Here is a 23,256-nt window from a genome sequence, read left to right on the forward strand (position 1 = left end):
TCCTTGCCCTCTTGTGCCTCAAAAAAAAAAAAAAAAGTGGAGAAAGGCAAAAGCTTTCCTCTGTTTTGGCCTCTCGTCTATCATCCTGTGACTTCCGCACACATGACTTTATTCCGGGCTTTCTCAACTTCCAGATACAATTCCTTAGAGAAAGGCAATATTATACTGGCTGGGTTCTTTATGAAAGGCCATGCGTTAGGCGGGTGATTGGTAAGCGACTCCATGCGCTCACATTGTGAATTAAATCTCATACTATTCAACAACACACACACACCCTTCCAATGGCAAACAGCTGAGAAATTATTATGGAAAATACTCTGAAACTTCATCTGGTCCAAAGTGCTGCACCCAAACGTTAAGAGCAAAGTTTGCATCCCACTCCAAAAGCATCTTCATTCCTAAGAACACAACTCCTTTCTTACAAGCCCAATGGCTGACCTACATTGGACTGGGCAACTTAGGTCCTGTCTACACTGCTGTATAATCTAGTTCCAAACTGTATGATAATGGCAGTGTAGATGTGGCCTGACAGCAATCCCCTTGGCTGCCAGCCAACACCATTTCAATGTCACAGCAGTTTGACTCACAGCTCTCACACAGTTTAACTGCATTGCAAAAGTTTACACTGACCATATAACGTAAATTCAAACTGCATTATATGCATTTCCCATCTCCTTGCTGGGAATTTGCAGTGCTGAATATGCCTATGTGCTGGAGCACCAACTAGAGTCATCAACTAGGGAACCCCAGGTGTCGGCAGTGGCCAAGAGCACCTTCATACAGTTAAAGCTTGTGCTTCAGCTGCACCCATACCTTGAGATGCCAAACTTGGCCATGGTAGTCCATGCCATAGTCACATCCCGCTTGGACTACTGCAACACTCTCTACATGGGGCTGCCTTTGAAGATAGTTCGGAAGCTTCAGCTAGTTCAGTAGTCAGCAGCCAGGTTACGAACTGGGACTTCATAAGGGAGAGATCCACTCTCAAGTTGCAACAGCTCCATTGGCTGCCTGTCTGCTTCCGAGTGAAATACAAAGTGCTGGTCTCTACTTATAAAGCTCTAAACAGTTTGTGTCCAGGCTACTTGTCTAACCACATCTCCCCATATGTGCCACTCATGCACTGCGATCTATGGAGGAGGCCCTGCTCTCAGTCTCAAACCGTCACAAGCGCGGTTGGTGGGATCTAGAGAGTGGGCCTTCTTTGTGATTGCTCCCCGCCTCTAGAACTCCCTCCCCAAAGAAATAAAAACGGACCCCTTCCTCCCTCCTCTCCAGGGCCGTAGCCAGAAAAAAATTTCAGAGAGGGTTGAAAATTTCGGGGGGGGGGGGGTTGAAACCTGCCTCCTAGCTCACGCTGAAGCAAAGAGCACAGCAGGGGGCAGAGCAGCCTTCAATAGCCTGCAGCTCCGCCCCTGTCAACCACCTCCACCAAGTCTGGCCTCCTTAATGAGAGCATTCAACACCTCCCCCCCCCCCCAACGTGGTTGCTTCGCTACATCGGCTATTGCTGCAAGTAATGACAGTGTGAATAAATTGTCAATATTTGCCTGAGATAGTGCTTGCAGTTCTGGAGGGACTCTTAATTTTTTGTGTCTCATAGACTTAGCAGGGGGATTTGGTTAACCAGTTAAAATTCATAAGTAAATCAGGTTTTTTTTAACCTGAAAAATTTGGGAGGGGGGGTTTGAACCCCTAACCCCCCCCCCCCCACCTCTGGCTACAGTCCTGCTGCTCTCCTTTAAAAAACAATTAAAGACTCACCTTTGCTCGCTGGCATACGGAGAGGAGGAGAAAGAGGATTAGTTGATGGTGTCCAGCCAATAGACCGCTGCCTGGAATTCGTTTTATAATCTGGCTTGTATGCTGGATAGGTCTAGTGATATTCCAGGTAAGTAGAGTGAATTTTAACATAATTTTAAACTAACTTATTGATTTTTGTGAATTCTTTGTAAAGTCAATGTTATATTTATATTAGATGTAATTTAAATTAATTTTTAAGTGGGTTGTTGGTTTGTTTGTTTAATTTGATTTGATATGATATGTGGGTGTAAACTTGATTTATGTGCTTTTAAAGTGATATATGTTTTTTGGGGGGGGGGGATTTGGGCAGTCTGTTTATGTATTTGTATTTGTAATTCTTATTGTATAGGCATTGAATGTTTGCCTTCTGTTGTTGGAATCTGCCCTGAGTCCCCTTTAGGAGATAGGGCAGAATACAAATAAAGTTATTGTTATTATATTAGCGGCCAGTGCTCCCATTGCGACAAAACCACTCCCTCTTCTTCTTCTTCTTCTTCTTCTTCTTCTTATTATTATTATTATTATTATTATGCTTTTTTTCTCTATGTGGAGACTCAAAGTGGCTTGCAATTAAAAGCATTACAATTCAACACAAAATATACAAAGATAAGGTAAAGATTTCCCCTGACATTAAGTCTAGTCATGTCCAACTCTGGCGGGGTGGGGTGTGTGCTGATCTCTATTTCTAGCTTAGGTAGTACCCTGCGTTACTTGGGTTATTTGAAAAAGTCATTCTTTTATTTTACAAAATGCATAAGGTTGTGAGTGAACTACAACACACATCATGCCAGGTTAACCCCCTGAAACTCCATCAGTGCTTAAACTTGTCATCCTGGTCAAGTTTGTTCTAGATGTATCATTGATGAGATTTCGTGTGCTCTGTGGCTGCTGGATGAACTATAGCTCCCACCATGATGGGTCAGTTCCCTCCAAACCCCCCAGGTATGTTCAGTTGGACATGGGAGTTCTGTGTGCCAAGTTTGAACCAGGTCCATCATTGTTGGGGTTCTCAGTTGGTTTAGCTGTAGGAGGGGTCCAGAGTGCTCTTGAAATGTAGGTGGTCTATAAATCCCAGTACCTACAACTCCCAAATGCCAAGGCCAACTCCCCCCAAATCCTACCAGTGTTCAAAATTGGGCATATTGGTTATGCGTGCTAAATTTGGTTTAGATCCATTGTTGATTGGGTCCACAGTGCTCTCTGGACGCAGGCAAACTACAACTCCTATAAATCAAAGTGAATTACCCCCAAAGCCCTCCAGTTTGTTTGGGTTTTTTTTGTTGTTGTTGTTTTTGTTGGTCATGAAGGTTCTGTGTGCCAGGTTAGGCCCAGGGCCACCATTGGTGGGATCCAGAAAGCTCTTTGATTGCAGGTGAACTATAAATCCCAGTATGTACAACTCCCAAATGCCAAGGCTAACTCCCCCCAAATCCCTTCAGTATGTTCTGTTGGTCATGGGGATTCTGTGTGCCAAATGTGGTCCAGGTCCATTGTCGGTGGGGGTCACAGTGCTGTGTCTTGATGCAGGGTGAACTACAACGTCCATCATGTGGAGTCAGTCCCCCAAACCCCTCCAGTGTGTTAAGTTGCTGCTCAGTTCCACTCTGTTTGTTATGTAGACAGAGTTGAAAAGAGTAGGAAAGGGGTAAGGGAGATGCAGTGGGTGGGGTCATGCAAATTCCACACCAAGGGAGAGAGAAAGGAACACTGGGATGTGGTGCTCACTATAACTGTAATGTCATTGGAAGAAGGGCCATTGGTGTCTCCTGGGGCGGGTGAGCTATAGGTGCTTTCGGAGGTGGGAATCTGTCATACACACATATACAATTTTACTTTTATTATGTGGATCGTTATAGTTATTATTATATTGCATTACATTATTATCACGTTACAATATTAGTAGTAGTATTATGTATAGTATACAATATATGTATCTTATATTAATATTATGTATTATACTGCATCGTGTTATAAGTAGTACTATTATATCTAATATCCAATAATAGAACAGCATAATATTAGTAGCATTATTAGTAATAGAACATTGCCTTGCAATGCCAAAGCACTGCGGAAAATGTGGCTTTGCTGCCCTCTGCTGGTTGGAGCCTTGAAGTGCAAGGCGTCCCTGTTGCTGCTTGCAATGTTTTGCAAAATGCAAAAGGAAGGCAAACGCATTGCAAGGGTCTTTTAAAGCCCCAAAGGCCTTGGGAGGAGGAAATCCTTTCCCCGCTGGGGGGAAAGTCGAGCATCCTGGGTTTGCATTGCAAACTACAATTCCCAGAAGGAAGCTGGGGAAAATAAAGGGGGCGTTCCTTCCTAACCTAACCTTGGAAGGCATGTCTTGCGCATGCGCGGTGCGCTCTGAACAAAGTCCTTTGCAAAACAGGTAAGTGGGAAGAGCAGCTGGGAGAGGAGAAGTTGGGGGCTGCAACATTTGCAGAAAAGCCACCTAAAGTATGCATCTCTATGGATTTTGCAACTGCCCTATATAGTCAGTGTAGACTCAGAACTGCATTGTAGGACCATATCATAATGCAGTTTCAAGCTGCATTGGATTGCAGTGCAGATGGGGCCATACATGCATGCATTTCTAGGGATAGGCTGGCTGCTCTTGTTGCCTTGCAGGTTAACATCTGCCCCACCAACCAGCATGACCAATCCTACTTATTAATATTATTATAAGATTTACTGCTGACATTGCAGTTGGCTGTGCTGGGAATGCTTTTCATCTCTAACCATTGGGTGGTTGCTTCTATTCAGGGTTCCCTTGTTTAAATCTTTGATAATACTGAATTTGACTTTGCTTCTATCTATGCTCGTTTATGTAGTATTTTTTAATAATGTTGCATTGGTTGCATTGCTTGTTTTAATGTTTATATATTTTAAATTGTATAGTAGTGTTTTTATGTCAAACCACTTTGAGTCGCCTTTGGGAAGATAAAGCAGAATATAAATGTAATAATTATAATATATGATGATGATAATAATAATAATAAATGCTGATGCTTTTATGCCAGGCCGCTTTGAGTCCCCTTTGGGGAGATAAAGTGGAATATAAATATAATAATAATATATAATAACAATATTTTGATAAATATAATAATAATAATTTAAATTAATAATGTTATTAATAATATATAATAATATTTTAATAAATATAATAATAATTTAAATTGTATGCTGATGCTTTTATGTCAAGCTGCTTTTAGTCCCCTTTGGGGCGATAAAGTGGAGTATAATTATAATTATTATTATTATATGTAATAACAATATTTTAATAAATATAATAATAATAATTTAAATTGCATGATGATACTTTTATGTCAAGCTGCTATGAGTCCCCTTTGAGGAGATAAAGCAGAGTATAAATAAATAAATAATACTTTAATAAATATAATAATAATAATAATAACTTAAATTGTGTGTTGATGCTTTTTTATGTCAAGCCACTTTGAGTCCCCTTTGGGGAGATTAAGTGGGGTATAAATATAATATAATAACAATGTGATTATCGTATTGCTAAGCCAAAGCAAAAGGGGAAGCTGCTTCCGGAGCTTCTCTTGAGGGACCCCACGCCTAATTAAATGGCTTAATGTGATGCTATGTGATGCTGAGATTTGTAGTTTGGCGAAGCATCAGCATTCTTTGGCAGATAATTTTAATGGCAGCCCAAAAATAATAATTTGTACTCCACTGTTGTTGTTGTTGTTATATGTCTCCTCTAATAATAATACAATAGTAGAAATAATTATAATTATAATTATTTGTGCCCTGCTTTTAATGGCGGCCCGAAAACATAAGGTTAAATAGGATCCAAATATAGGGTCCAGATACAATTTCAGATGGGATCCATTACATCCAAATATAGGGTCCGAATGTAGGATTCAATGAGGGAGTCCAATTGATCAGGGAATGTGTCGTATTTTATTAAGTTGTATATGGTTTTTGTGCAATGTGCAGTCTATTTATTTGGTTTTATGATGCTTTATTGATTTTTGTGTTATGTAATTTCTGTTGCTTTTAACTATTGTATGCCACTTTGAACCCACCCATAGGAGAAAATTGGGACAAAAATGTATTATTATTATTATTATTATTATTATTATTATTAATGGCTCGTGGCCTTGCAAAACTACATCCTCGAGACTCCATAGCATTGAACCATGGCAATTAAAGTGGATTCATTCTGCAGCATAGATGCATCCAATGTTTTGCAGCATAGATGCATCACTGGAAGCTGTGGTGTCTTAAAGTTTTGGTTTTTAAAGAAGGAATTCCCAGCACGCAACAACTGTAATGGCCAAGTACACGTTTTGCCACTTTTTGTGCATTATATTTGGCAACAAATACTTTTTGTAGTTTCAGGTTTTTGAGAAATGGAGGTGCGTATGAAAACCCGAGTAAATATATGCTCTCAAGGCTAGAGAGAGGCCCAGGAAACATGGAGGCACGCCTCGTGGCCTGCCTGTTTCCCAAGACTTGCGTCTTAAGCAATCGCACAGCCCTGGCATCTCTTATGCGATTGCTTGGGAGCAGGAGGAGGATGCCTGGAGCGCCCTGGTTTTGCAACAGTGAAGGGAAGGAAGGAAGATTGTAGCTGTCAGACCTGTTTGTGCAGGAATAGCCAGTTTTTCTGATCCCAAAAGATAGCCGGGAAATACGTTTTCTGGAAAACAACAGTAGCAAAGAAATGCCTTGGTCCCTCATTTCTGCTGTGTGTTAATATGAAGTTCTCTACTATTTCCTTTCCCCTTTTGGCAGGAAAGAACGTGTTGTTTCTGACCTCCAGAGATTGGAAGCTATAAAGGAACCGTTTGTTGTTGTCCTTCCTTCCACCAGCAAAGACTTCTCGATTTGGGTGAGTTTTTGGTCAGTGCCTGTCGTAAAAGGAGCCTTTGGCTTCATTTTTACCAATAGGCTTTTAAATTGCTTTAAATTTAGTTCTGTTTGTATATTAGAATACCTTTGATTGCCTTTTTAGCATCACGTCTGTAGATGTCTTTGAATGTTTGTTGTGAACTGGGATCTTATTATTCCCCACCCTCCATCGATTTCTCCAGAGTGCTGATAGGACTCATCAATTTTCCAGCTATTATTATTATTATTATTATTATTATTATTATTATTATTTCTCTCCCAAATAAGAGTCAAGTTGGTTTAACCTCCTGTTTGCAAGTAGCACTGAACTACTGTGTTGTGAAATGATGCATGTCTCCAAAAAGATGCTTCTCCTTCCTGGCTTACATTATGACTTATGAAGATATATCTTTTGGGAATTGTTCAGCTTTTTGTAACGCGCTTCTCGTTTCCTGCAGAATTGCCCAGGAAGCCAACCATGTCCCAGCCGGGCTTTGCTTGCCAGCCTCCCCTGGATGTTGAAACAGATGATTGTCTCCAGGAATATACTTACCTCTTCAACCCTGACATCCTCAAGTAAGTTGTCCCAAAATATGGCTTCCTCCCAGAAATGGACTAACTTGGCGACATTGAACTAGAGACGTTATCCTCTTCCTTCTGCTTCCATCTAGGGGCAAAGTCGCATTCATCACCGGAGGCGGCTCAGGCATCGGCTTCCGCATTGCTGAGATCCTCATGAGGTATGCATGACTCAGGGCCTTGATAGATGTCTCCGTCCTCCTTTTGGTGTGTTGCTTTCCCTTTCCCTTTGGCCGAGCTTTTGTCCCTGGAAAGCAAGCGTTAATATTATTATGTTTATTTATATCCCACTTTTTCTTTCCATACGGAGACGCAAAACTACTCACAGTGAAAAGTATTACAATACAACTTAAAATATACAAATATTAAAACAGTATAGATTATTAGTATTACATTTAATATATTAGCACTATTTTATGAGAATGTTATGTTTATATATTATTATATTGTATTATCAGTATTATATTGTATTACATTACATTATTATTATTATTATTATTATTATTATTATTATTGGCATGCTACACTTCTCTTGCAACTGAATTATAGTTGGAAGACACCATCCAGGCCCTGGTTTGGAATCAGCAGACTGAGCATTTTGCATCATAGAATCCTAGAGTTGGGTTGCACCCCCAGAGGCCATCCAGTCTGACCCCTTTCTGCTAGGCAGGAGGACACCATCAAAACCCTCCTGGCAGATGGCCATCCAGCCTCTGCTTAAAAACCTCCAGAAAATAAGACTACCCCATTTCTAGGCAGCCTTTTCCACTGCCAAACAGATCTTACCATCAGGAAGTTCTTCTTAATGTTTAGGTGGAATCTTTCCCTGCAGTTTGAATCCCATAAGCTCTTTTTTCCCATATGACCTCCTTTCAGATCTTTAAATATGGCTATCATGTCCCTCTTCTCCAAGCTGAGCATATTCCCAAAACCACTCCTTGTAGGACTTTCAGTACTCCCATTTGTTCTAGGTCCTTCTCTGCATATGACTCCTTTCTGCATTATTTTGTTTTTGCAGGCATGGTTGCCAAACTGTGATTGCCAGCAGAAACCTCCAGAGAGTGACAGAGGTGAGTGGACATGCCATTTGGAGCGCTCAATCAGGGTCTTCTTGGTGGAAAAATATGCAGCGCATTCCGATGTAATGTACATATAACACTATGGAATAAAATGTGGGGAAAAATATCTGTTCCTGGTTTGAAAGCATTATTTCCTGTTTAATTCTGCAACACTTACTTTGAAAGTATTTGTTCTTCTCCAGAAACTTTGTTTTTGTGGCACAAACTAGGTTGAATTGGTTGAGACTCGATGAAATGCTAGAGCAAAACATGCTGTAACAGGATGTCCCTCCCACAAAAACAAAGTTTTTGCAGTTTAATAAAACTTTTCCATGTTTTTGTGATATCATCAATTAGGAAATAGCACCGATAACCCAGGAACAAAAATCGTAGTGTTACAGAGTGTAATTGTCATTTCATTGTACTGGTCTGTGATGTCTTCTGCTGGGTGTGTTTGTGCCCAGAATGCAGGAGAAGGTGGCCCTTTAAATGCCAAATCCTTTTTTAAATAAATATTTTAATGTGTATAGGTGGTATACAGTCTGCAAAAGAAAATACCTACCCTTTTGTGTTAATAAATTCCCCCTTGTGGCTGCTTTAAAGTCTACTTTTGTCTTCCTTTCTAAATATCCAAATGCAATCCTCCATTTTCCAGCAAAATCTTCATATATATATATATATAGAGAGAGAGAGAGAGACTTTATTTATAACTTTCCCTATCTCCCGAGGGGACTCAGGACGGTTTCCAGTCAGAAAGTGGCAAGCATTCGATACCATAATAAAAATAAAAATAACCAAATCGAAAACAATAAATAAAACAGCATCAATATAAACTTATAATGACTAACCAAAAAGTAAGGAATTAAAAACATACTATCCCTCACCATACACATTTACATCGTAATAAGATCTAAACAACTGAAATGCATTAAAAATATAAAATGGCTTGCATCAGCCAACAGAGCCAGGGTGGGTTTCCAGTATCTAAACGAGGCTGTATATTAAGATGTCCTAGTCCTCCTCCTCTCTGTAGACTGGAGCACAAAGATGGGTTTTCAATAGTTTTTTGATGGGGAGGAGAGAGGGGGCATTTTTACTTCTTTAAGAAGGGAGTTCCAGAGGTGGAAAGCGATCACAGAGAAGGCCCCCTCTCTCGTTCCCACTAACTGTGCTTGAGACGGGGGTAGGAGATGCAGTTAGTCAAATAGCCTGGGCCCAAACCATATAGGACTTTATAGGTAATGACCAGCACTTTGTATTTAGCCCAAAAAAGGACTGACAACCAGTGGAGCTGCCGCAACATGGGAGTAGTTCTCTCCCTGTATGGCACTCCAGTTAGCAATCTGGCTGTCGATCTCTGCACTAGTTGAAGCTTCTGAACTATCTTCAAAGACAGCCCCACGTAGAGAGTGTTGCAGTAGTCCAGATGGGATGTGACTAAGACATGGACCACCATGGCAAAGTCGGGCATCTTCAGGTACGGGTGCAGCTGGCAGACAAGTTTCAGTTGTGCGAAGGCGCTCCTGGCCACTGCCGACACCTGAGGCTCCAGGGTCAGCGATGAGTCCAGGAGAACTCCCAATCTGCGAACATGTGTTTTCAGAGGAGTGTGGCTCCATGCAGCACAGGCTGTAATCCTATGCCCTGATCTGCCTTCCGACTGACCAGGAGTACCTCTGTCTTGTCTGGATTTAATTTCAGCTTGTTAGCCCTCATCCAGTTCATTACTGATGACAGGCACTGGTTTAGGGGCGAGACAGCTTCCTTGGCATTTGGTGGAAAGGAGTAATAGGGTTGGGTGTCATCAGCGTAAATTTGACACCAAACTCCAAAACTCTGGATGATCGCTCCCAGCGGTTTCATATAGATATTAAACAGCATGGGGGTCAGAATTGAACACTGAGCGACCCCACTGGCCAGGGAGTCAAACAGAAGTCCCCCAGCACCACCTTCTGGGTCTGTCCCTCCTTCAAAACAATGCCTCCAAGTCCCATCCCGGAGAGACAACCCAGAAGGATACCATGGTCAATGGTATCAAAACTTCCTCCCCAAATACCGTTGAAGAGCTTGGCCATTTGTATATAACCTAATAATGTTCCTCTCCAGTCCTTTAAAAATAACTCCCCCCCCCCCCCACTTTATGATTTTACTATTGTTATTCCTGAATCAACAAAACGGTATCAACAAATTTCTATTTCATAAAATAAACCTAAGAAACACATTTCTGCGTTTTTTCTTATCCTTTTTTGTAAGCATTTTGGGTTTTTCCCCTATAATTGTCTTTTCTTTAAAAAAAACATGGAAGTAGGTACCATGGGGAGAAAGGTGTTGTATAAATCAAGATAATAAAGATAATAACAATAACAACAACAATAATAATAATTTGCATATCCAACATTCTCCCTGGTGGGATACTATCACCTCAGGAGTTATGTAATGTCTATAGAACATTTATACATATTTTCTCTAATGTTTAAATGCCAAATCTGAACTTGCACAGGCTGCCAAGAAACTGTCTTCGGCCACGGGCCAGAAATGCCTGCCTTTGACCCTGGATGTCCGGCAACCTCAAGCCATCATGGCCGCCGTGGATGAGGCCCTGAAGCAGTTTGAGAAAGTTGATATCCTGGTTAACAGTAAGTGATTTGCCTCTGTCTCCTTTGGGGAAAAACTATCTATTTATCTCTGGGCAATTTTGGGATGCATCTACAATGTTTACACCCTATTACAGTGAGAGTACTTGACTCCCTCTGCATCCTAGAAATACAAGAGTAGGTAGGAGTATGGCAAGATTATGACTCCTGTTTAATTCTTCAAATGGGAATATATTCCTGAGCTCGGGATCCTTGAGTTCTAAAGGTGCATCTGTTGTGCCAGAATGCAGTTTGTATTTTGTGCGGAACGTTTATTATATTTCCAACCTGCCTTTCCTTTCGTGGACTGCACAGAGCTTGCATTCGTCCCATTTCTGGAACATGTTAAGTAAAAAAGATAAGGCCTGAAAAAGAAGAAAAAACAAAGTGTAAACACCCAAATGTGAAGTCTGTTCACTCCTGGATGACGTTCTTGGGCATTGAGAGCTCTGTACTAACTTGTGTATTCAGTACTTTATTGCTTGAGGTTAGCCAACTTTAACTTAGCAGTTTCCAGATGCCTTGGATCACAGCTTCCCTTGACTGCACTTGTTGGCCATGAGAAATCTAGTCTGAAACATCTGGATTGAGAAGCCTGGGTTCAATTCCAATGATGTGACAAAGCTATGGCACCAACGATGGCGTCTTCCTTTGTTGTCTTAACTCTGTCCCTGATGCCTTTCCACAGATGCTGCAGGCAACTTCCTCTGTCCGGCCAGCGCTCTGTCTTTCAACGGTTACAAAACAGTGATTGAGATCGATACCTTGGGAACGTTCAACGTCTCCAAAGTCCTGTATGAAAAGTGCCTCCGCGTATGTTTGCCATTGATACCTTTTGAACCTTAAGAATGTTTTTTAATCTGTTTCCAGTGGAACAAAGTGCATCAGGCACTTTCAGAGAAAGAAGTAGACACACAAGCCCAATATTGGTTTTATAATAACTATATTGGTTACACAGACAAAAGGGGGAACATTCACATATAGTTTTAACATTCACTCCTAATCCATTCATTCATCATTCATGTGTACCGTCCTCCTTCATTAAGTTGATCAGCTTCTTGAGAGCATGCCACAGCTATTCAGAATGGTGTTCCTCCAGGTCTGATACACTTTTTCTTAGAGAAAATGGTGTTTTTATGTAGCATTTTGCTGTTGTGGTTCTAAATTGATTGACAACTTGTTATTCGGCTAAAACTTGCTGAAATCTTCGGACAGATGTTATTTTTCTTCCTTAACGTAAAGAGCATTGTTTTGGACTTCCTTAACTAGTCTCTGACCATGTAAACATGTTGTTTACACCCAAAGTTCCCAGATCAGTTATTGTCAGTTCAGCAGTTTAGTACTTTTCATCTTCTTCCTAATGCCATTTTAGGCCTCAATCTTCTTAGGGTGGTGTCTTCAGCCTTGGCAAGCCTTAATAGGCTCTCGCCAGACCCCAATCATACAATTTCATTCATTCACACATCACAACTTCTCCCTTTGGAGGTCTTTGAGAGACACAATGGAGAGGCCTCCTGCCTTCCATCTGGGTTTATGCATCCTTTAATCTCAGGATAGTTGTCTGTTGTTGGAACCTTGTGGATCAGATTGTTTTGGGTTGGTTGGAGTTGCAGTCTACAATATCTGGAGGATACTAGTTGGCTCCTTTATTCCAGATGCTGTTTAGCACCACAGCCAATAGATTGCATGGTCTTCTTGTCCAACATAATATTGTTTCTTCCCCCTAAATGACCAGTCCTTGTAATGTCCTTTGGCCGTTGCCCTCTTTTGTTAGTTCAGATTGAAAGGAAAGGAAAAACCACTGTGGATTCTTGCATTAGGGCACCATTGTGCTTGTGGGAATGTTGCCCCTAATTTTGGATGGGAGAACATATTCGGGAAGAACTGGTCAATAACTGGTAGCATTTTCACCACTTTAAAAAACATTAAACAGTCCTTATTCTACCTCTTTAAAAAACTCAGTCTGGATTGATTTGCTATTTGGTGACATTTATACTCCAAGCTCAGCGATTGCCCTCCTCTGTTCATTTCCCATGATCCTTCTCCCCAATGCTTTGCTTCAATTTTGTCCTATGAAGCAGGTGAACTAAAGCCCTGCTTCAGCCGTGGGTCCCGACCCCAAATGGGGTCTTTTTAGTCCTGAAAAAATGTTCTGAACATCACTCAGTGGCTATTTTAAACATGTATACAAATTTGTTGTGCAGGGTTTACTCTGCAGAAGATGCTTCAGCTGTACTTCATAAAAAAAGGAAAATCGACCTGTTAGCAATCCTTGCAGATCTGATTTGTTATCAGTAAATTTCAGATTGACATGCCTATCTTATATACCAATATACCCAGGGTCATTGCACTCTTTCTCGGGCTAAAGAGCATCCCACATAGAAAAGTTTAAGAAGCCCTGAAGTAAAATATTACTTGTTAAATGACCACTTAATCCTAGTCCAACACTCTTAACCACTTTTCCCCCCTGTCTCTCTGAAGCTACACTCTTGTGTCTTTCCTTCAGTGTTGTGACATTAAAGGCATCATAAACAGAGTTGTTACTGATCTTGTATTTTGGGTATCTTCCAATGCCAGCTCGCGTTTCAAAGAAATAAAGCTGAACAGACATTTACACCATTGCTAATATGATGGGAGGAATATTAGCAATTATTTCATCCCAGGTCAAAAACCAGGTTTCCCAACATTTGGGAACTATAATCAGGAAGAATAATAGACCAGCAGGGATTTATAACAATTTTCTCCTGCCACCCAACATCCCAAAGTGCTGAGCAGACATTATTTTTTGGGGAAAAACCCAAGAGTGTTGTGCAAAAGCAAAACAAAACCCCTGTACTGAGCAGCAAATGACTTTCCTTTAGGATTGACTAGTTTGGGTAACTGACATTGCCCAGGTTATTTGAAAAAGGTCATTTTAAAATTTTTACAAACTGCATGAGGTTGTGGGTGAACTAGAACTCACATCATGCCAGGTTAACCCCCTGAAACTTCATCAGTAGTTAAAGTTTGTCATGTTGGGAAAGTTTGCTCTAGATGCATCATTCATAAGCTTCAGTGTGATCTCTGGCTGCAGGATAAACTACAGCTCGCACCATGGTGGGTCAGTCCCCTCAAATCCCTCCAGTATTTTCAGTTGGTCATGGAGGTTCTGTGTGCCCAGTTAACTCCAAGGTCACCATTGTTGGTGTCTGGAGTGCTCTTTGATTGCAGGTGAACTATAAATCCCAGTACCTGCAATGGCTATAAATCAACATGAATTCCTCCAAAACCTCTCCAGTATTTTTCTTTGATCATGGGGGTTCTATGTGCCAAATGTGGTCCAGGCCAATTGTCAGTGGGGGTCACAGTGCTATGACTTGATGCCAGGTGAACTACAACTTCAGTCATGTGGAGTCAATTCCCCAAACTCCTCCAGTATGTTTATTTGCTGATTAATTCTGCTCTGTTCATTGTCCAGACAGAGTTGAAAAAAGTAGGAAAGAGTTAAGGGAGAGGCAGTGGGTGAGATCATGCAAATTCCACACCAGTGGAGAGAGCAAGAAACACTGGGATGCCTTTGGTGAAGGAAACACATAAAATCTAAAATGAAGTTATTCCTGAATGAAAACATTCCTTTGATGGTGGGTAGCATGGTGTTTGGGGAGGAAATTAGTAGGGGTTGGGCCACATGTTCATGGCTCTCTCTGTAACATGAAATGTCATTGGAGGGAGGCATTTTGGTGGTTCTTCAGCACTGTGGGTTAAAGCTCTTTGTGGAAGTGGGCAACCCAGTCACATATACATATTCTCACTTTTATTATGTGAATAGATAGATCTGTTTGTCAATTAGTCCACTGACCATATCAATAAAAATAGACAGATAGATACTATGCTAAAACTCCTGCTAAAATAAATGAAAACATGATAAAACTTGATTAGATAATAAGTTGGATAAAATGGGATTAAATTGCAAGATGAAAGTGGGGGGAGTCAAGTGGTGGGTGTAAAAGAGTTGGTGGGAGAATTTTGAGAAGTTCATCATCAGTGCAAGGGCGTGTTGCTCTGTTTGGGGTCTTCTGTCCTTGCTGTAAAGTATTGACCTGTTGTTTAATGCCCACCTCTGAGTCAAACTCCATTCTCTCCATCTAGGCCCATGGAGGGGTGATTATAAACATCACGGCGACGCTCAGTTACAAAGGGCAGGCCCTCCAAATGCATGCCGGCACAGCTAAGGCAGCCATAGGTACTGTTAACCGTTCCATTGTTTCGTCCACCACTTATGCTTACCTGTCTAAGTTTTGCAATGATTGGAGCCTAATATTAAGTGGGGCTCCTTTGGTTTGTCGTTTGAGTCTTGAGAACATGGCAGGGGCCTTTGGAAAAGACCTTGTGCCTTTTTCCCTGGAGAAAAATCTTGACAGCTTACTTTAGAATAAAAGTGTCCTGGTTCACTGGGTTGTTGTAGGTTTTGCCGGCTATATGGCCATGTTCTAGAAGCATTCTCTCCTGATGTTTTGCCTGCATCTATGGCAAGCATCCTCAGAGATTGTGAGACCTCACAACCTCCTAGGATGCCTGCCATAGATGGAGGTGAAACATCAGGAGAGAATGCTTCTAGAATATGGCCATATAGCCCAAAAAACCTACAACAACCCGGTGCTTCTGGCCATGGAACCCTTCGACAATACATTGTCTTGGTTCAGTTTCTCCTCCTCCTGTCTTGTTTGCAGGCCTTAAAGTGTCTTATCAAGTCATGTACTCCTGCCATAGTTTTAACTGGAATCCTTGCAAACCCATTGGGTTTGGATTCAATTTGGGGAGCTTTGGATATTTCCCCATTTTATAAAGAATGGAGAGGCTGCAGGGTTTCTGTTGTTGTTGTTGGTTGAGGTGTGTGTCGTTTTTGCATCTGCTGATTGCCTTACAGCATTAAAACCCATTGACATGAATCTTATCCTTCACTAAGAGAATTTTATTTTTGTTTTTTGTAACCAGCACCTAGTGTAATGCAGAGAATGCTTTTTCCCGGTGGCAGAGTGCAGAGAATAACATCCTGTGCTGTTTTGCTGGGTTGATGTTAATTTTTCAGGCTGTATGTCCCTGTTCCAGTAGCATTCTCTCCTGATATTTTGCCTGCATCTGTGGCTCATGGCATCTTCAGAGGTTTGTTCAGAGGTCTGTTGGCAGTGAGGCAAGTGGGGTGTATATATACCTGTGTAATAATATCCAGGGTGGGAGAAAGAATCCTTGTCTGTTTAAAGCAAGTGTGAATGGTGCAGTTAGCAAGCTTGATTAGCACTGAGCAGCCATGAAGCTGCAAAGTCCATGAGTGAAGGTATCTGGATAGAGGTAGCTTGGCTGTGGAGACATCCTCTGTTTGGGAGGTGTTAACTGGCATTTGGTTGTTTGCTGTCTGGAATTCCCCTGTTGTTGAGTGGTGTCCCTTATTTACTGTCTCAATGCTGGTGTTTTTTAATACTGTTGACCAGATTTTGTTCATTTTCATGGTTTCTTCCTTTCTGTTGAAATTGTCCACTTGCTTCTTGTGGATTTCAATGGCTTCTCTGTGTAGCCTGACATGATGGTGGTCAGAGTGGTCCAGCATTTCTGTGTTCCCAAATAATATTCCGAGTCCAGGTTGGTTCATCAAGTCCTCTACTTGGATCAGTCTGCAGTGCCTTTCAGACTAAAGACAGCAAATAAAGAACACCACTCAGAAACAGTGGGATTCCAGACAACAAACAGTGGGATTCCAGGCAACAAGCAATTAACACTTCCCAAATAAAGGATGCCCCCAGACAGCAACAGCTAACAAATACCCTCACTGATTGACCTTGCAGCTGCAAGGCTACTCAGTGCTAATCGAGCTTGCTAATTACAAAGTCCACACTTGCTTCAAACAGGCAGGATTCTTTCTCCCACCCTGGAAATCATTCCACAGGTATATACACTCCACTTGCCTCATTTCCAATAGAACCTCTGAAGATGCCATTAGCCACAGATGCAGGCAAAATGTCAGGAGAGAATGCTGCTGGAACATTGGAATATGGCCAGATGGCCCGGAAAACTCACAACAACCCAGTGATTCAGGCCATGAAAGCATGTGACAACACAATGAGAACAAGATCTTTATTAGCCTCATAATAATCTAGACTACCTTGGAATAATATATTTCTGTGAATTGATCTAATTGCTAGATGGCCCTTAGAGCTGTAGTGCTTGTTGTTTCCACTTTGTTGATGACGATGATAATAATAATAATGATTGTATCCAATCTGGGTTTGTTTTGTTTTGTTTTTGGTTTTTTGCTCATCTCTCTTTCCCCTTCATATTTTATTTTCTGTTTTGTTTCCTGGCAGACGCAATGACAAAACACCTGGCGGTGGAATGGGGCCCAGATGGCATCCGAGTGAACAGCATTGCTCCTGGTCCCATTTTGGGCACGGAGGGGATGCGCCGCTTAGGTAGGACTTGAAAGAATGATGGAATACATAGTATATTACACACACACACACACATATATCTTGCCATTCACTATAGTTTGTGAACCATTCAGGAACAGATAGCAAAGTCATGTTTCTGAGCCATTAGGACAAGTTGTTCTAGTTTTATAATGGACTCTGCCTTGTGAGCCCATTATAAAACTAGAACAATCACCCCTGTTCTCATGACTCTAGACTCCAGGACATGTTGCCATGTCCTGGTTTCATTTCCAAAGAGATCCCAAGGGCCATCCAGTCCAACCTTGAGACACAATCAGTGCCTCCTTTCAGATGGCTAGTCACCCTTTGCTTAGAAGCCTCTATAGAAAGAGGCTTCATCCCACTCCAAAGCACTCTATATTGCTCTATGGAGTTGGATGGAACACCCAAAGGCGATCCAGCCCTACCCCATTCCGCCAGTTAGAAAGACACCACCAAAGCTCTCCCGACAGATGACTATCCAGCCTTGGCTTAGAAGCCTTCAGAGAAGGAGACTCTACCACACTCCAACAAAGCCCGCCTGACAGATGGCCTCCCAGCCTCAGCTTAAAAGACACCACCACACACCAAGGCAGTCTATAGAGCAGCATAGAGTTGGAAGGGGCACCCAAAGGCTGTCCAGTCCTGTCCCATTCCACCATGCAAAATGACACCATCAAAGCCTCCCAGCCTTTGCTTAGAAACCTACAGAGATGGAGGCTCCACCACCCTCCAAGGCAGTCTATATTGCTCTATAGAGTTGGATGGGACACCCAAAGGCCATTCCAGTCCTGTCCCATTCCGCCATGCAGAAGGACACCTCCCAACCTCTCCTTGAATAATCCTCCTTCCCTTTCAGCCTCCCCTCGGGCAGACGGCAGCAACATTTACCAAGAGATCCCTCTCCAGCGGGCCGGAAACAAGACTGAGATCGCCCACAGTGTGTTGTACCTGGCCAGCCCCTTGTCCTCATACGTGACCGGCACGACTCTGGTGGTGGATGGTGGCAGCTGGATGACAACCCGGAATGACTTCCCCGCACTGTTGGGTATTGCCTCACACTCTGCTAAGCTCTAGGTGATGCTCCTTTCCCGCTCGGTGGGATTAGATAGGCGTCAACAGCAGAATGACTCTCCCACCCTGTGATTTAGTGAACATAACCATAGAAACATGACCTAAGTCCCCTCTTCAATTCCTCCCCCCCCCCCCCCCCAAAGGATCATTGCCCACCTGGATTCCAAGTTTTCTAAGGATGCCTTATTTTGTAGATAGTATCAATCAGTGGGACTTAACTCGCAGGCAAGTTTGTATGCAGGACCGCAAGCTGTAAGTAGGATGCATGTATGTAGCAGTGCTATGTGTTCAATGCTTTGCAGCTAAAATGCATGCCCAGTAAGGGGTCTTATTTTGCTTTATGGACTCCTCTTTGAAAATAACATATTCACTAATACTATCCTTTGTTGTTGTGGTTTCATGTTTGCCAATAACAAGAAGATATTAAATCTTAGTCTGAACTCTATATCTTTGAAGTCATTCTGAATCCATTACACTATGTAACAAAATTGGAGGAAAAAATCTGTTCCTGGTTTGAAAGTGTTATTTCCTGTTTAATTGTGCAGTACTGACTTTGATAGAAGTTGTTCTATTCCAGAAATTTTGTTCTTCTACATGGTCTCTGTGAAATACGCACCTGATATATTTTCCTGCACCTGTCGCAGCTGAATCAGACTCTTCTAAAAAGCTCTGCAATTAAGGGGCTCCAACCCCACCCACCCACCCTCCCATGATATAACGCGGTGGCCAGGCTTGGAGCCTCAGTTCCTTTTTTGCCACTAGCAGCAGCTTTGGATCTCTCTTTCTCTTGACTATAACACACTTATCTTTTGCTTGATGCTCATGGGGCTTTAATGTTTTACATCAAGAAGCCAGCTGCCTTTAGGAAAACAGCTCGGCTGTTCATATAGTACTGCAAGAATACAGCAGGACTCCCTTTCCATTCAGAGGTTGTCGGGCTGGATCTTCGCAGTGATTCACTTAGCATACTAGCTAGTTGGTCAAGACTTACCTGTGCATGTGAGAGCCCATTCTACCAGGCAGTGTCTACCTCCATGGCTGTCACATTGCCAGGGCTCTGCCTGTACACAGGCAGAGGTGAACCAAAACAAACACCCAGCTTGTGTCAAACTGTTTAATTAAAGCAGTACTTACAGACTGGCTGTTTTCACAGTCCAAAATCTAAAACATAAAGATAGCACTCAGCCACAGAATAATAAAACAAAGACGGATAGCAAATTCTGATGCAGGTTCGAGAAAACACCATAGTCAAAAAGGTCCTGTCCAGTAGTCAAACGCCGAGAATTTAATGAGTAAAGTCCAAGGATCAAGAATCTATACTGTAGTTAATATCCAGCCCAGAGATTCAAGGTTCCAGGATTCCAAGAATTCAGGAGACAGGTCAGGTTACTGAAAATCCACAAACCTCTGTTTGTGTTGGGGGGGGGGGGGGGAAGCAGCATCCACAGCCAAAAATAGAACAAATACTTTTCTTCCCAGATCAGTCTGCAGGCTAACTCCTTATAACCAGTAATACCCAGCTGCAACCTATCTCTTGCATGCCTCCACCCTTAACTGTTTCACCTTTAAACTCTTACTTCGAGATTACTCAGCCCTTTAGATCTAAGACTTACATTAACCCCTTCCATCACCAACTGCTCAGCCTACCACCATCAACTGCGGAACATGTTACATGACAACGGCTTTCTTAAGGGGCTTCCCACTAGAATACATTTGGGCCACGCCTGACACCTTCAACACCCATTACAAACTGGATGTCCTAGCTAAGAGAGACATAGCCTTCAGTAGAGCTGTTTTGTTCTCTGCAGTCGCATGATGCCCTCCTCCACTGAGGGGAGCTTGCTAGTCTACATCAGATGTGTATTTCACAGAGACCATGAAGAAGAAGGATTACTTACCTGTTACTGTGTTTCTTCAAGTGGTCATCTATGAAATTTGCACAGCCTGCTCATTGTCTCGTCTGTTATGCTTTGGTTCTCGACTGCTGCTTTGCGGCAGCGGAACTGAGGTTTCAACACTGGCCGCCGCGTTATATCATGGGAGGGTGGGCGAGGTTGGAGCCCCTTAATTACAGAGTTTCTTAAAAGTGTCCGATTTAGCTGCGACAGGCTCAGGAAACAATATCAGGTGTGAATTCACAGATGACCACTCAAAGAAACACAGTTACAGGTAAGCAACGTATTCTTTTTGTGGCACAAACTATGTTGAGTGAGTTGAGACTCGATGATGAGATACTCATTGAAAAACTATTGCAATATGTCCTATAGCAGGATGTCCCTCCCACAAGAACAATGTTTGTGCAGTTTAATCAACTTTTTCCATTTTGAAATGATACAACCAATTAGGAAATGACATTTATTACCCAGGAACAAAAATTATAATGTTGCATAGTGTTATCCGAGTTCCAAAGTATTTGTTTTCCTTCTTTATTGAGCCGGACATCTCCCTTCTGTGTTGTTTTATTGGAGTTGTCTTTCATCCGTTTTTTAGATGCCATGTGATTCCATCCAGTCTCTTTCTTTCCTTTTCAGATTTTTGGACTACGGAATTGAAAAGAGATAAATGAAAGACCATCCTGGAAAAGACCCTCCGACTTCAAAGCAGGGCCAAGATGGGGAATCACAAACCTGACTTCGCTGCTACGTAGCTTTGGACCAAACTGGCAACAGAAGTATTTCAGATCTTGATATCGTAGTGATATCAAGTCAGGAAAGCCAGAACACATTTGGGAACCAAACCCAAAAATCTCACAGTGATTCAGAATTACTTGGCTGCTTTCTCTCCTTATTGGCCCATCTCTTTCCCAGCTCGTTGTCGTCCAACACTCTCCATAGCAGGCATGGGCCAACTTTGGTAGGCTGGTAGGAATTGTGGGAGTTGGAGTCCAAAACACCTGGAGGGAGGGCCGAAGTTGACCCATGCCTGCTCCATAGAGGCTCACCTGTTCAATGTGACTTCGGATATTTTGAAAAAGGCCTTCCTTGGACCTAAATAGTTTTGGGAGGAAATAGCAAAACATGGTAGAAATGTGTTGCTGAAGGCTTTCATGGCTGGAACTACTGGGTTGCTGTAAGTTTTCTGGGCTGTCTGGGCAAACTCCAGAAGCATTCTGTCCTGACGTTTCGCTTTCATCTATGGCAAGCATCCTCAGAGGTTGTGAAGTCTGTTGGAATCTAGGCAAGTGAGGTTTGTATGTCTCTGGAATTATGTCCAGGATGAGAGAAAGAACTCTTGTCTGTTGGAGGCAAGTGTGAATGGTGTAATTGGCCAGCTTGATAAGCATTGAGTAGCCTTGCAGCTTCAAAGTCTGGCTGCTTCCTGCCTGGGGGAATCCTTTGTTGGGAGCTGTTAGCTGCCCTAATTGGCCCTGACCATGTCAGACTAGACAGTGGAGTCATTAAAATCCACAAGCATATAGACAATTTCAACAGAAAAGAGGAAACCATGAAAATGAACAAAATCTGGCTAAAAAAACTGTGTGCATATGAAAAAAAACTCTAAAATCAGAACAATAAATAAAGAGCAATACTCAGAAAACAGGGCCATTTGCCTAGTTTCCAACAGATCTCACAACCTCTGAGGATGCCTGCCATAGATGTGGGCAAAATGTCAGGAGAGAATGCTTCTAGAACATAACCAGACAGCCCGGAAAACTCACCACAACCCATGGCAGAAATGCTCACAAGAGACCTAGAAAGCATTTGAGGGCAAGCGATTGATCTTTTGGTGTAACTGCACTTTACCCAGCTCTTGCTTTGAGATTCTGCAGCCTAGCAATGCATTCCCAGACCTGAGATTCGACATTTACAGTCTGTTATATTATCAACTCCTGAGGTTTTTGCTACCATATGATACAAAAGCAATGTCTGGTAAAGTGTTTTCCAAAATACAGGGTGAAAACCAGAGCAGCATCCCGATGCTGATGCGGGAAAATAAATATGTTTTAACTTAGGGTTAGTTTATTATACTTACTCAAATTCCATTTTATTTTCTGTTTGCCTTACCTGCACCATTTGCTACTGGAGCCTTTTTTTGTTTCGTTTTGTTTTATTGCGAGGAAAGAAATGTCTTGTTTCGTATTGACTGATCCAGACTGACTTTTCCTATATCTAATCGTCATGATTCTGGGCCAAACAGGGTGATTCTGCACTTTTCCCCCACAATGCGCTCCTTGAAATAAATTCTACAAATTTCTGTCTTAGAAAAAAGCAAATTTCCATTTGGAATCCTTGTTTTGGGAGAAAATTTATGGCTTTAATATTGGTCCATTTCCAAGGTGAGAAACCTCAGGTTCACCTTCTATTTTGAATGCTGGTTCACCAGCATTCGAGTACCATAATAATAATAATAATAATAATAATAATAATAATATCTGTACTGGTGGTCCCAGTGGTAATTGGCACACTGGGTGCCGTGCCAAAAGATCTCAGCCGGCATTTGGAAACAATAAACATTGACAAAATCACAATCTGTCAACTGCAAGAGGCCACCTTCCTTGGATCTGAGCACATCATTCGAAAATACATTTCACAGTCCTAAACGCTTGGGAAGTGTTCAACTTGTGATTTTGTGATACGAAATCCAGCATATATATCTCATTTGCTGTGTCATACTGTGTTTTTGTGTCAGTAAAATAATAACAATTGTATTTCTTACCCACCTCTCCTTGTGGCTCGAGGCAGGTTACAGAATAATTAAAACACATAAACATGATAACAATTCAACAAATACACATATTAAAACGTATTTCTATAAAATCCATATTAAAATACACAGAACAGATTTATCATGTCAGAGGCAAATTGAGGGTAC

General features: G+C 41.9%; 1 protein-coding gene across 5 annotated transcripts; it reads left to right on the forward strand.

Annotated features, from left to right (window-relative positions):
* Positions 1 to 1,547: 1,547 nt before the first annotated feature.
* On the forward strand, positions 1,548 to 22,657 carry DECR2 (2,4-dienoyl-CoA reductase 2). 5 transcript variants are annotated; one of them, XM_060786235.2, is made up of 12 exons: positions 1,548 to 1,891; positions 2,655 to 2,745; positions 6,565 to 6,661; positions 7,119 to 7,236; positions 7,332 to 7,400; positions 8,258 to 8,309; positions 10,798 to 10,933; positions 11,619 to 11,743; positions 15,059 to 15,152; positions 17,269 to 17,373; positions 18,230 to 18,418; positions 20,976 to 22,657. In XM_060786235.2, exons 4-12 carry the CDS (start codon positions 7,139 to 7,141, stop codon positions 21,008 to 21,010), a joined length of 903 nt encoding a protein of 300 aa, XP_060642218.2. In that variant the 5' UTR covers positions 1,548 to 1,891; positions 2,655 to 2,745; positions 6,565 to 6,661; positions 7,119 to 7,138; the 3' UTR covers positions 21,011 to 22,657. The 5 variants fall into 5 exon arrangements, with proteins under 5 accessions (XP_060642218.2, XP_060642219.2, XP_060642215.2 ...); XM_060786236.2 differs by lacking the exon at positions 2,655 to 2,745; XM_060786232.2 differs by lacking the exons at positions 1,548 to 1,891; positions 2,655 to 2,745 and adding an exon at positions 3,880 to 4,189.
* Positions 22,658 to 23,256: the final 599 nt, after the last annotated feature.

The sequence above is a fragment of the Anolis sagrei genome, chromosome X, assembly GCF_037176765.1.
Source record: "Anolis sagrei isolate rAnoSag1 chromosome X, rAnoSag1.mat, whole genome shotgun sequence".
NCBI classification, from domain to species: Eukaryota; Metazoa; Chordata; class Lepidosauria; order Squamata; family Dactyloidae; genus Anolis; species Anolis sagrei.

Bases quoted from the DNA above. Each gene is read 5' to 3' on its own strand.
- DECR2 (XM_060786235.2), top strand. From the start codon at position 7,139: ATGTCCCAGCCGGGCTTTGCTTGCCAGCCTCCCCTGGATGTTGAAACA. The intron at 8,310-10,797 runs GTGAGTGGACAT...GAACTTGCACAG, and splicing joins ACCTCCAGAGAGTGACAGAG to GCTGCCAAGAAACTGTCTTC. The intron at 18,419-20,975 runs GTATTGCCTCAC...TTTCCTTTTCAG, and splicing joins TGACTTCCCCGCACTGTTGG to ATTTTTGGACTACGGAATTG.